At 34.4% G+C, this 13785-nt stretch overlaps 1 protein-coding gene across 4 annotated transcripts in view; it reads right to left on the minus strand.

Moving 5' to 3' along the window:
* NOL4 (nucleolar protein 4) overlaps positions 1-13785 on the minus strand; it is a 395622-nt gene that overhangs the window by 100736 nt on the left and 281101 nt on the right. For 2 of the 4 annotated variants that reach the window (XM_007455172.1, XM_007455175.1), the window contains 2 exons: positions 4941-5120; positions 4029-4220 (listed from right to left, as the gene is read on the minus strand). In XM_007455172.1, the coding sequence (XP_007455234.1) occupies positions 4029-4220; positions 4941-5120 (372 nt within the window). The remainder of the gene's footprint in view (positions 1-4028; positions 4221-4940; positions 5121-13785) is intronic. The other 2 variants (XM_007455174.1, XM_007455173.1) reach the window with 1 other exon arrangement.

Below are 13785 nucleotides of genomic sequence, written 5' to 3' on the forward strand. Positions count from 1 at the left end.
AAAAAAAAAAAAAAAAAAAAAAAGCATGAGATTTAATTCTTCAAACAAATATAGTCAAATTAATAGTAAAATGCAAATTAATAGGTAATTTTTCAAGTGGCTGAGTTTATTGAATTCAAATATCTAGGCCACTTGATCTAACTTGATATAGTGTCAAGATATGAGATACAGGAGGAAGGATGGACAGAAAGTCTCTTAGACTATCTCCCCCAAATATTTTCATTTGAGATCTATAAAAATACGTCTAAATATATGCAGCATGGTGAAAGAGTCTCTAAACAATGCAAACTCAGAAAATAAAAAGAGAATCGTATCACATAACACAAATAATACTTAGGTATGGGGTAATCTCACCTTGTTTATTAAGCTTTCTTTTTATGGCTTTATCTATTATAGGTGTTCTTGAATTTAAGATCAGGACACCTTGGAGAAATACATTTCTTTTCTGAAACAATCAACAAATATTCTTCAGAAAATTAGCTGAAGTAATTTGAGAGTCAAAGCTGCATAATAGAATCAATAATGATTTGATATATTTGTCTAAGGATTAATATAAGGGCTGCTTAACTCATTGGTTCTTAAAATCTAATGAAAACTAAGACGGTACTCTGTATCAAACTTATTGGATTTATTTTTCATAAAACATATCCTTTTATATTCAACACTGAAGAATTTATCATTTGAGATGATTGGGAACACTGAATTAGCGAAAGTGGGTAGAAAAGTATCATAATATGGTTATTTAACTTCATGCATTATAGAGACTGTTCGGAGCAATGACATAAACATTTCGGCTACTTCAGCAATTAAGACCTTTGGGGTCTTAAAAATTTCAGTGAAATAAGAATGCATAAATATATACTCTAATATTTGTATGCATTCAGTGAAGTCAATGAAAAGTACTTGTGTTGTAAATTCTTAAGGGATAGTGTAGACTAATTAAACGTGAATAGATTTTGTATTAGCAGCAGCAAATTAGAGTGAATGTCAACATTATCAAGTATAATACTAATATAAGTTGTGATAAACCACTTCTATGGGAATATCTCTTTGAATTTCTTAATCAAAGTCAGTAGGGAACACATAATTCAATATTTTGTGTTTTGCTTTACCTAAAGAGTCTGCTGGATTAGAGATCCTAAGTAACTGGATGAGCTAAGCTTGCTGAATGCCACTTTCGTTTTATGATACGGAGTCCCCTATCAAATACTCCTACAATTCTACTTTACAAATATATTAAAAACTTCTTTAGGTTGCTCTGTTGACTTACTAAGTACTACAAAATAATTGGCATGTAAAGATAATCATATATTAAAAATGATACATTTTCTTCATGTCTACCTACAGCAAAAACAATATAAGAAAATATATTTTAATGTTTCAATTTTTAAAAACCATGGATATTGTCTTATATTAAAATTTAAAATTATGAAGGCAAAAAAATATTAATGTACAATATTTAGTTGTAATTACTATCTGCCCTAGTCATGCCTTTTCCTATTTGTTCCAGGTAAGGATGAGGGTTCAAAATGATGACATACTCCATGACAATGAAGTGATACATAAAGCCAATCAAAATCCCAAGTGTTAACTAGATGGCAAATTTAATTTTTATTCCAATAGTGCATTACTGAGCAATGTATTTTTAAAAAATGGGCTAAACTACAATATCAATTTTCATCTGTGTTGTTCATTTAACATTTATTTATATTAGGCCTTATATTATTACTTAAGAACTTCACTTCCCACAACTTGTAACCTCAAAGAATCATGATGATCAGGGAACATGTTAAATTTTCTTAATTAACAAGTCAGGCATCTTTTGTAGTTCTCATTACTTTGCATGATGTTATGCACATTATACATATTTTGAATAAGTGAACAAAAAATGAACAAATGAAAATTATTAAATATGAAATGCAATAGCATTTCTTTAAAGCATTATTTCCTTCGAGATTAGTTTGTAAACCTACTTGATTTTATATTAACTTTTTGTCTTTATGCATAGTACAAAGTTTACATCAAATAGATGTTCATATTTGGTAAATAACTACAACTAATAAAAAACCTGTGATTATCTCAAATACACCTTTGAGAAATTAAGAATTCTACATGACAATGATTTTTTTCTTTTCAAGAATTATTAATAAATGGAAAATAAGATAAATTTTACCAAAGAAAAGAATCTCTAAATAACATTAAAAGATTTAGAAGAAATAGTAGTGCCAGATGCTGGTAAAATAAAATCATGGTATATAACATTATTATCTTTATTGTTACTGAAAGAGGAAAGTATATATTGTGCATTGTGCACTGAATGAGACATACTTAGATTCTATTGGAATTTTACAACTGCCAATTTGATGATGAACCAATGTCAAAGCCAGGGTTCTGGGCTTTTATTCCTGGTTAGATATCCTTTTTGTCTGTCATCTTTCTCCTATTGGGTGACAATAACTTTTAAAGAATTCAATAATGGGGGAAGTAGCTGTATCTTCTTCAAGCAATCTCTCCTCTCTTATACCATACCACCTTGACTGTCATAATTTAATTTCATCAGGCATAGCTATGCTATTTTATTTTAAAATAATTTAGGTACAACAAACTCCAATTTCAATATAGTTATTCTAAGAAGTAAGCAAATTCTTAAATGCAGTGTTCTGTGATTTTATAATACAAATATTTTGGGTAGCTTTTTTCAGATGATAGATTAAATAATATTTGGTTGATTATATTTTCAGAGTTCAGATTCATTGAGTGGTTACTATAGGTCAAAAATGACCTGTCGAGCTTTACATGACAATTTATATAATCCTGTCAGCACTGTAAGTTAGGAATTATTCTCATTTCCAGAGGAGGGACCTGAGCTCAGAAAGTTGAAGCACCTTGCCCGGGTCACATAGCTACAAACTGGTGGATCCAGAACTCCAGACCAAGCTCTCCAGGTACCGAGCCTTGTGTTAGTGACCATCTTGGCAGACTGCCTCTCTATAAGGAACAGTCGCTTTTCTTTTAAAAATATCAAAGATATTTTTAGAAGCCATTGTAGAAAAATAGATAATATAGGAGGTATTACTTGTTATTCATTTCATTTATATCTGGAAAACTGTTTCTCCTATTGGCATACTCTGAAACCTCTCCTATATCTATACCAACTCCTGTTCCATCACACCTAATAAATTGGAGGCACTGATCACAAGCAACGAAGAGTCTTGGCTTTTATGGAGCCTTCTCAAAAGTACAATGAAAATAGTTTCAGAAAATTTCTAATACATGTCCACTCAAATACATAAAAATATAAAGAAAGTTTTAAAATAATTGTAAAAACTACTTCTAGTATAACAATTCCATCAAGGTAAGATGGAATAAAGGTCAAATAACACTGTCTAATTTCCACCCATAAATATCTAACACTGGCATAATATCATCCATCTATAAAAAGCCCAGCTGAATCTAAACACTCATGTTAACCATCCACAAGACAAGTACACAAATATACCGAGTACACAAAAGCCTTATTTTTCACACAAGGATTTTCATTCCCTGACCTTTATTTTCAAGGCCTGCTATTTGTTAACTGTTGGCATGAAAATAGTATTACTTAGATGGATCCATCCATTTCCTTTTGTCCCAGAGAAAGCCATTCTCACAGGCCGTCTAAAGCAACCACTGGTGCTTCAGTTCAAGACTTGAATAACCTTAGATCTGCTTTAGCAGTAACAGAAAGGAAACACACAAGAATGAGACGCTGGCTCTCACTGCTGTTCACTCACATGACCCTCATTTCCTACGACATGGTACCTAGGCTTGTGAGCACTAGTCTCACAAGGTATGTCTTATTGACTCAACAAAGGGGATAAATACTTCAGGAAGATGAAAAGGAGAAAAAAACAAACAAGCAAACAAAAACCCCTTGGACCTGACGTTATGGAAAAAATTAAAAAGACACTAAGATGAAAAAAAAAATTGTCATGGTTACATGTGGGATTTGGATGGAATCTAGGGCTGTGTTTCAATTCAAAACTCACCATCTCAAAACCACTTCTTTTCATCCGCCTGCAGGACTTGAGGTAAGTACGTATGCGTTTTCGGGCACGCTCTTGATACTCAGGGAATTGTCGCCTGCATGAGTCAATGATAGCCTGGATCTTTTCTTTGGGCTGCTTAGAGATTGGGACCATTCGGTCCAAGTTTTCATCTACAAACAGCCTGACAAACATCTGTTGGCAAGAGGGAGACAGAGGAGAAGGGTTTGGAGGGCTGCTCTCTGCTGTTCCTAGCTTCCTGTCTTGATTACTGATAGGAAAATAGTCTTGTCTGGTTTATGCACTGGAGAACTTTGCAATGGAAAGCCAGAACTTTTAAGCAAACACCCTTTACAGACTTTCTAAATGGTTGGGTTAAAAAACAGAGAGAGAGAAAGAGAGAGAGAAAGGCAGACAGACAGACAGACAGAAAAGTTTAGACTACTGCGTAGAAAAAAAATCAAGAAATAACAGTAGACTGTGACGATTAAGCACCCCATAAAATTCTCTATTAATAATATGACTGTTTACATTGCTACACTGTGCAGCATACTAATCTCGGAAAACAAACAATTGACTCTTTTTTCATGCATAATTAGATAAGCTGGGAAAGCAAACAAAATAACGGATGACGGGCAGACGCTTCCGAGGGATAAGCTGAGGCTCCCTTCATCCGCTAGGTAAACATGCATACTCACACAGCACAAGTGCAGTTTTCAGCTCACATTTGGCTTTAAAATTCTAAACAAAACACAGCAATTCTGGTGTCTGGTTGGCTAAGTGTTTCATGTACTTTTAAAATCCTTCTGTAAATTAAACAAACATGTCTCTAAAGTAGCCACAGTTACCAACAAGCAACAACATGAAAGTGAAGTGGTAAAAATTCAGCCATAATGGTAGGGTGGCAGGACTCACATTAAAAGCTTTCAGCCGCTCGGCTTCAACGCCATCTGTCTCGTTAACTTTCTCAGAATCTTCGTGGTCATCGTGGTCATCTTCATCCTCATCTCCCCTGTTTAGGGACAGGTCCTCAGCACCTCGGTCTACACTCTCATTTTTGCCCGAGTCGTAGCTTGAATAGCTATGTGCAGGGGACTGAAAAGAAAATGGGAAATTGCTGCTTTGAAATTCCTTGCACAAGCTTATCAATTTTGTTTTATTTTTAATGTCAATCATTTCTCAAAAATCTGGTTTAAATAAGTTGATAATTCTAGAGCTGTGGCTATTTTAATTTAAATCAAAATTAGCTTAAATGAAATCAAATTAAAAATTCATTTTCTCAGTCACATCAGTCACATTTCAAGTGCTTAATAGCCACATAGTACATTTCCATAACTGCAGAAAGATTTACTGAATTTAGCTTTTTTGAGAGCAATTACTGTTTCCATTCAATATACATATTCCAAGAAAAAAAAACCCAACCTGTAATCAGTTTTGTAAAAGAATCACTGAATCACATATTCTTTGAAATAGAAATGACCTCAGAGCTTAGTCAGTCTAACTGCATTAGTATTCTTGAAACAGATAAGGAAACTGAGGGGTAGGTATATTTAATTGATTTGCCCAACAAGGACTACAGAAAATACTGATACTAGGACTGCTAGGAAAACATGCTTTAAAATCAGTTTATAATTTGTCTATGAGTCAAAAGATGGCATCTGATTTTGGTTTAGAAAAAAGCAACTAGGTTTCCTCCTAGCCATTTGTTAAGCTTAGTGCTTTGTAATGTACAAAAGAAGATGAATGCCAACCAAGACAATTTTCACAAACGTTGGTAATTGTGTCCAAGACCAACCATTGGTCCTGCTCTGGTAGCTTTTACTTGTTTGTTAGCCCAGCATCTGTTCCTTTCAGAATCAGCCCCTGCTTTGCCAGGTCAAAGTGCCAATCCTATGGGCCACAACCTCCTCTCCCCTAGGCATGAGTGCCTTGACTTCACCTCCAAGTGAAGAAAGTGTGCCTGTAACTAAAATCAGGTTGAATCCAGCAGAGCTAAGCAGAATAGAAATAGACCTGATAACATCATTTGAGCATCTAGATTCAACTGTGCCTGAAATTAAATTAACCCATGGACCTTTCAGCTGTGTGATACTATATCCTCTCCATCTCCCCACTTTATATTTTTGCTTAAATCTGAATTTAGATCATTTGCAATGGAGCCTGGACTAGTACAGAAATCGATCATTACAAGGTCAAATTAATGACCCAAATTTCACATATGATGACTTAGATACCCAGATGGCCCCAGCTAAATAGAAAATAATTCTGTAAACAACAGCAGCTACCTTCAAATCTATCAACATAGTCTAATGCTTTTGAAAGCATTTACAATGGGAAATTTTAAATCATCAGCGTTCAAAAATGCCTCCATACAATGATAACATATGTGTTGCATGCTTTGAGGATTGCACTAATATATTATTACTGTATAATCAGAGGAGGGATAACAAAACTAGAATAGGTCACTGACATTAAAAGTGAAAAAAAGGCATATTTTTATAGTTCAGATCATTAACAAGGTGAAATTACCTAATCAATATAAGGCAAATATTCCGTAAGTTTGAAAAATATACTATGTATGCTTTTTAAATGGCAATGTGCAATATTTTAAAGTGTTATAATACATTTATCTGGATGCAAATATGCTGGGCTAATCTATTCTTTTCAGATATGATGTGAGACACAGAAGCCAGCCATCTGCTACTAACAGTACCACTTGGAACCACGAAGGATTTATAGTCCTAGTCACTCAAGGTAAAGGAAACCCATCACAGATCTGAGAATATTCAGGATCTAAATCTAGAGCATAATCAAAGTTTTTTTCTTCTATGATATAAACCAAAAGTTTTGTAACACTGAATTATGTTTCTCAGATGGAGTGTCATTTCTCACCTATCTCACTGTTGAAGAACTAACTAGCTTTCAAGGTCAATCAGATTAAGTTCAATTTCCACAAAGATTCCCACTTCTACCTCAGTCAACTTCAATCTTTCCCTCCACTGTGAACTCTTAATAGCCAATGGCACTGGACACAGAATTAAACACCACAATTGCTCTCTACTTTTCTTTTCACGTTAATATGCATTTTCCTTCAAGCTAGACTGAGATAGGAATCAACATATAGCCTTCCACCTTTTACTTCACAGCATCTAAGAAAGGTTCTCTACAGAGTTGGCACTTCAGACTGTAGTTTTCCTTTTACTACAAAGTCTTTAGTCTTAAAATACTGGGGAGTGAAGATAAGCCACAGACTGAAAGAAAATCTTTGCAAAAGACACATCTGTAAAAGGACAGTTATCCAAAACCTACAAGGAACACTGAAGCTCAACAATAAGAAAACAACCTGATTAAAATATGGGCCAGAGACCTTAAGAGACACCTCACCCAAGGAGATATACAGATGGCAAACAGGCATATGAAAAGATGCTCCACATCGTATATCATTGGGGAAATGGAAATTAAAGCAATAGTATCACTACACACCTATTAAAATGGTCAAAATCTGGAACGCTGACAACACTAAATGCTGGAGAGGATGTGAAGCAACAGAAACTCTCATGCATTACTGGTAGGATGCAAAACAGTACTGCCACTTTGGAAGATAGTTTTGCTTTTTCTTCCGAAACTAAACATATTCATCGTATGATCCAGCAATTGTGCTCCTTGGTATTTACCCAAGGAATTAAAATTTTATCTCTACATAAAACCTGCACATTAATGTTTCTAGCAGATTTATTCACAATTGCCAAAACCTGGAATCAAGACGTGCTTCAGTAGGTGAATGGGTAAATAAACTCTGGTTGACGAGATAATGGAGTAATGTTTAATACTAAAAGAAATGAGCTATCAAGCCATGAAAGGACACAGAAGAACCTTAAATACAAGTTACTAAGTGAAAGAAGCCAATGGAAAAGACTATACATTGTATGTTTTCAACTATATGATATTCTAGAAAAGGCAAAACTAGGCATAGTAAAATGATCAGTGGTTGCCAGGGTTTAGGGGGTGGGGAGAGATGAATAGATGGAGCACAGAAGATTTTTAGGGTGATGAAAATACTATGTACGATACTATAGTGGTGCATACATGTCATTATACATTTGTACAAATCCGTAAATGTACAATACCATGAGTGAAACTTAATATGAACTATGGACTTTGGGTAATTATAATTCATCAGTTTAGGTTCATCAATTGTAACATGTGTACCACTCTGGTCAGTGATGCTGATAACAGAGAAACTATGTATGTGTAAAGGGAAGTGGGAATATGGGAAATCTCTGTACCTTCCTCTCAATTTTGCTGTGAATCTATAACTGCTCTAAAAATAGTCCTTTTCAGGGCTTCCCTGGTGGAGCAGTGGTTGAGAATCTGCCTGCTAATGCAGGGGACACAGGTTCGAGGCCTGGTCTGGGAGGATCCCACATGCCGCGGAGCAACTAGGCCCGTGAGCCACAACTACTGAGCCTGCACATCTGGAGCCTGTGCTCTGCAACAAGAGACGCCGCGACAGTGAGAGGCCCGCGCGCCGCGATGAAGAGTGGCCCCCGCTTGCCACAACCAGAGAAAGCCCTTGCACAGAAACTAAGACCCAACATAGAAAAAAATAAATAAATAAATTAGTAAAACAAAAGACTAGTCTTTGCCAAAGAATGATGGAAGTTTAAAAAAAAAATAGTCCTTTTTAACAAATGGGGGAATATGGGTATTGGGGTGATAATGTAGAATCAGACAATAATAATTACTAGAGGCCTCCTAATAACCCACATAAAATATGGCAGTCATTGCCTCATAAACCTGTGCCACCTCAATAAAAACTTTGGATGATCATACCCTAAACAAGCCCCCCCTTCAGGAACAATTATTTTCATATTCCATGTGTAAATCCAAAATATCCGAATTAGATCTTAAAAAATACAAAGATAAAGAATCACAACTTATGCCCTATGGAAAATATATACCTGCTTATCCTCAAAACACAAGTGTTGGTTTATGGGGACAAGATTAGATTTTTGTCTTAGTTATATATTACACTCATTCCTCTTGAGATAACATGCGACCATCCTTAGCAAAGACCTTCTTGGAAATATATTGGCCTTTTCCTTATCTCACATTTCCCACCTGAACAGAACTGCCAACTCCAGTCCTAGAAAAATTCCCACAGATAGGAAGCTTAACTTTACTTTTAAAGAAAGTTTGCTTACTCTGTGGTCAGAGAATTTCACCTCTTTGGTTAAATCTATTCATAATTATTTTATTCTTTTTGATGCAATTGTAAATGGGATTGTTTTCTTAATTTCTCTGATAGTTCATTATTAATGCATAGAAATGCAACAGATTTCTATATATTGATTTTGTATCCTGCAACTTCACTGAATTCAGCAAGTTATTTTTTTAAATATCAGTTATTCATTACTGAATCTACTGGGCATTCTTAGCATCATTAAAAGTGTGATTACCAGACACTGTGTGCCATCTGATGTGATACAAAATGATGCAAAACGAAGCATACAGCATAACTTAAAAAGCAAGCTCATGAAAAAAAGAAAAAAGAATTTGAATTGAATCAAACCTCAGTCTTAGAAACAGTGGTTCTCAAAGTGTGCCTGTTAGATCAGAAGTAACTGCATCTCCTGGGAACTTATTAGAAATGCAAATTATTGGCCTCCATCCCAGATCACCTGAATCAGACACTTTGGGGCTGGACCCCAAATCTGTGTTTTAACACAGCAGTCCCCAACCTTTTTGGCAGCAGGGACTGGTTTCGTGGAAGACAATTTTTCCACGGACACTGGGGTCGGGGAGGGGATGGTTCAGGCAGTAATTCGAATGATGGGGAGCAATGGGGAGTGGCAGATGAAGCTTCACTTGCTTGCCCACTGCTCACCTCCTGCTGTATGGCCAGTTCCTAACAGGCTGTGGACTGGTACTGGTACTGGTACTTATAGGAAATAAGGCAGATAAAATAACAAGTTAAAAGACACAAGAGAAAGCAGACAGACAAATCCAAAATATGAGACATTGTGCAGGACAATTGACTTTGGTTCAGCAATATGTTAATGACACAGAAAAAATACGTGATATATTAGAAGAGATTTAAAAGGTTTAATAAAATGAAATGTGTTGACTTTGTATCGTGATCCAAATAAACCCAATGCAAAAAGATAATTTTGAGAAAATTGGGAATATTTGACTATGGATGAGGTTATTAGGTAATAACATTGAATACTTTTTTACGTATTAGATTAGATGTAATAACCTAACATTTGGTAAAGTAAATGTTTATGTAAGAAAATGTCCACATTTGTTAGAGGCAGAAATTGAGGAATGAAGGGATGAAATGATGTGGATGTCTGGGATTTACTTTTAAATACTGCAGGAAAGAAAAGGAAAAAAGCGGAAAAAAATGTGGAAAATTTAAAAAATGTGGAAAGTCTTAACCACTGTTGAATTTGGGTGATGGGTATTAGTAGTTCTATGTATTATATTCTCTATTTTTAAATGATTTTAAACTTTCAAAATGAATTTTAAGATGTATAAATTTTGTAATTACTTGTTTTTGTTTGTTTGTTTGTTTGTTTGTTTGCAGTATGTGGGCCTCTCACTGTTGTGGCCTCTCCTGTTGCGGAGCACAGGCTCCGCACGCGCAGGCTCAGTGGCCATGGCTCATGGGCCTAGCTGCTCCACGGCATGTGGGATCTTCCCAGACCGGGGCATGAACCCGTGTCCCCTGCATCGGCAGGCGGACTCTCAACCACTGCGCCACCAGGGAAGCCCTGTAATTAGTTTTATATCTCCTCCATTTTGAATATTTTTACATGACAGTCATTTATTCAAAAACATTTAAAGAAGCACTACTTAATACTTAGAGCATTGTTCTAGGCTCATAGTATTGAATGGATCCAAATTTTTTGAGGTCTGAAAGTTATAAAGTTTGGAGAGGCGGTGCATTTGAAAAATTAGTTAGAAAAGTGAATATTTAATTAAAATGAGAAAAACCACAATAAATTACAAGATTCTAAAAAGCTTATAAATGCTACAACCATCACAAAATGTAGAAAAATAATATTTTAAAAATTAAATAACGCCCTGGCCCATCTCTATAATACTGTTTCCTTTCCACATTTCTTGGCTGCATGCTCTTTGATTGCTTCTTCATATTACAATGATTTTGTATTATCATATTCTATAAAGAGAATAGAAAAATAATTCAGTCTTTACTTCAGCATATCTGATGGAAATGTGTCTTTTATTGTTGATAGTTTTGAAACCTTCCTTTGCTCTTCAAATTAAATATTGCTAATATCATGCAAATTGTTACATTGTTTTCAGTTTAATCAAGTTCCTTTAATATTTAGGGCATCTTAAGTTTTCTTGGGAAGTGACTGATGTCTTCATTAAAGTGACATTAATGAGTTTTATGTTTTCTTCATTGATATCAGTATCTTTTGTCAAATCCAATGTGAAATTTAAATTTTCTTCCAACTTGTTAATATAATTCATTTCTCTTCATTAAGTGTATTTTTCTTCCTCCCAAGGAAATACTGTCTTTAGTAAGACCTGGACATTTTCATTACAAGTCACTTACTACTCAGTGTCAAAATGTCAATTTCACTTCTTATTTTTGTTGATTTTTTTACACTCCATTACTATTTTTTTTAATGTCTTTATTGGAGTATAATTGCTTTACAATGTGTGTTAGTTTCTGCTTTATAGCAAAGTGAATCAATATAAAGACAACAAAGCCTTTATATATTTCAAATTAAGGGTCTGTAATTTCTCATGTATTTTATTCAAAAGGTCCAAAAGATCTTTCCACATGGCAATTGAAATGTCCTAATTCCATTGTGTGAAGTGTACACAACATATCTCTGTATTATTACTTATGCATGTGAATTTGCAATTACACATTTGTATAACCAAGGATTGGTATTTGTTATTTTGTTTACTGGTTTACCATTATGTATATGATTTCCCAAGACTGAGATTAATTCTTCGTAAGCAGTTTTGGATAAAGAAGTCACATTTGATACTTCATTTTGACATTTTCCAAGTGTTTATCCAAAAATTAATAATTACTTTGGAGATTCTCATGAAATTTTAGTTATATGAAAGTCACTCCATTTCATAACATCTAAAAGGAAATCTCACTTAATAATTTAAAAAACCATAGCTACCTTTTTGGCGCTTCAAAATGATATTAAACCTTTTTTTCAAACTTGTTTTTCAAGGTATTAGTTGGCTAGCAGGTGGTTCTCTCATTTGGCATGCATCAGAATCACCCAAAGGATCTTTTCAAATATAGAGCACTGGACCCCATTCAGTAGGTCTTGAGTGGGGCCCAAGAATTTTGATTTCTAACAACTGCCCAGGTGATGCAGATGCTGCTAGTCTTCATCCATTTGAGCTGCTATAACAAAAATACTACAGATTGGGTGGCTTAAAGAAAAAACACTTATTTCTCACAGTTCTGGAGGGTGGGAAGTCCAAGATCAAGCAGTCATCAGATCTGATGACTGATGAGAACCTGATTCCTGGTTCACAGGTTACAAAATTTGTCAACAAGAAAAATAAGATTATGGTTAACTGTTTAATGTCTAATCAAAGCATAATTATTTAAAAAAATTTAAATAAATGCAAATAAGATCAAAGATTATACTGTTAAACTAAATAATGGATATTCATTAAATATCTAAATCATTTCCAATTAAGATAATATACTGAAACATTAAGTGCTAAACTTGGTTTTTAAACTTTTATAGAGAGACAAAAAATACTTGGGTTTATTAACAAAATGGCCCATCACATTAAAAATTGTACTATAAAAACATATCTCTAAAAACTGTAAGTTTTTATAATTATGTATTAATAAATTTGGTAACCCACAATGTAACGCTAATATATAATAGTTCACAATTGCCTACTACCTAGTTTTCACTGGAAAATAAAGATTACTAATAGTAAAAAGTTTATTGTGCACACACCAAAAAGACAGTTCTTGAACTGGGAACACTCAAACTAAAACATGGAATGAGGCTCAGGGGGATATTGTTACAAGGCATCTTATATAGTAGGGAGACAGTGATTATTTATTCTTCACAGTGGTTATAATATTAGAATTTTCCTTTAAAAAAAATTTTTTTTTGGCCACGCCACACGACATGTGGGATCTTAGTTGCCCGACCAGGATCAAACATGTGCCCCCTGTGGTGGAAGCACCGAGTTCTAACCACTGGATTGCCAGGGAAGTCCCTAGAATTTTCTTAAATGATAATGGTAGGGAATCAGTTAATTGTTACCTCATTTCAATTTTGGGTAACAGTTTAAGTTTTGCTTATGGTTTTTCAGAGACACAAGTAAGAAATGACCCAGGTCAAGTCAGCCTCGCAAAATAAGCTAAATTAAGTTTTGCTTGTATGACTAAACTGGTCTTGTCTGCTCAGGAAATTTTCAAGGTTGGTTCCATTTTATTTTATTTTTTTATATTAATGAGATAGTGTGCATTCTTTTTTTATAATTTACCTTTGAAATCTAGCACGCTTTACACTTACAGCCCATCTCAGACTAGTCATATTTCAAGTGTTCAATAGCCACATATTCTACATTTGTATATATTGTAAAATGATCACCAAACACTACCAACTACAGAGGAACTATTTTCATAAGACACAGAATCTTTGTTTCCTAGGCAGATTACATTAAAGGTAAAGATAAACCTTTTATAATCTTGTATTAAAAGCAGACCAATAATCTAAGAATT

Source organism: Lipotes vexillifer, unplaced genomic scaffold (genome assembly GCF_000442215.2).
Source record: "Lipotes vexillifer unplaced genomic scaffold, Lipotes_vexillifer_v1.1 scaffold90, whole genome shotgun sequence".
Lineage (NCBI taxonomy): Eukaryota > Metazoa > Chordata > Mammalia > Artiodactyla > Lipotidae > Lipotes > Lipotes vexillifer.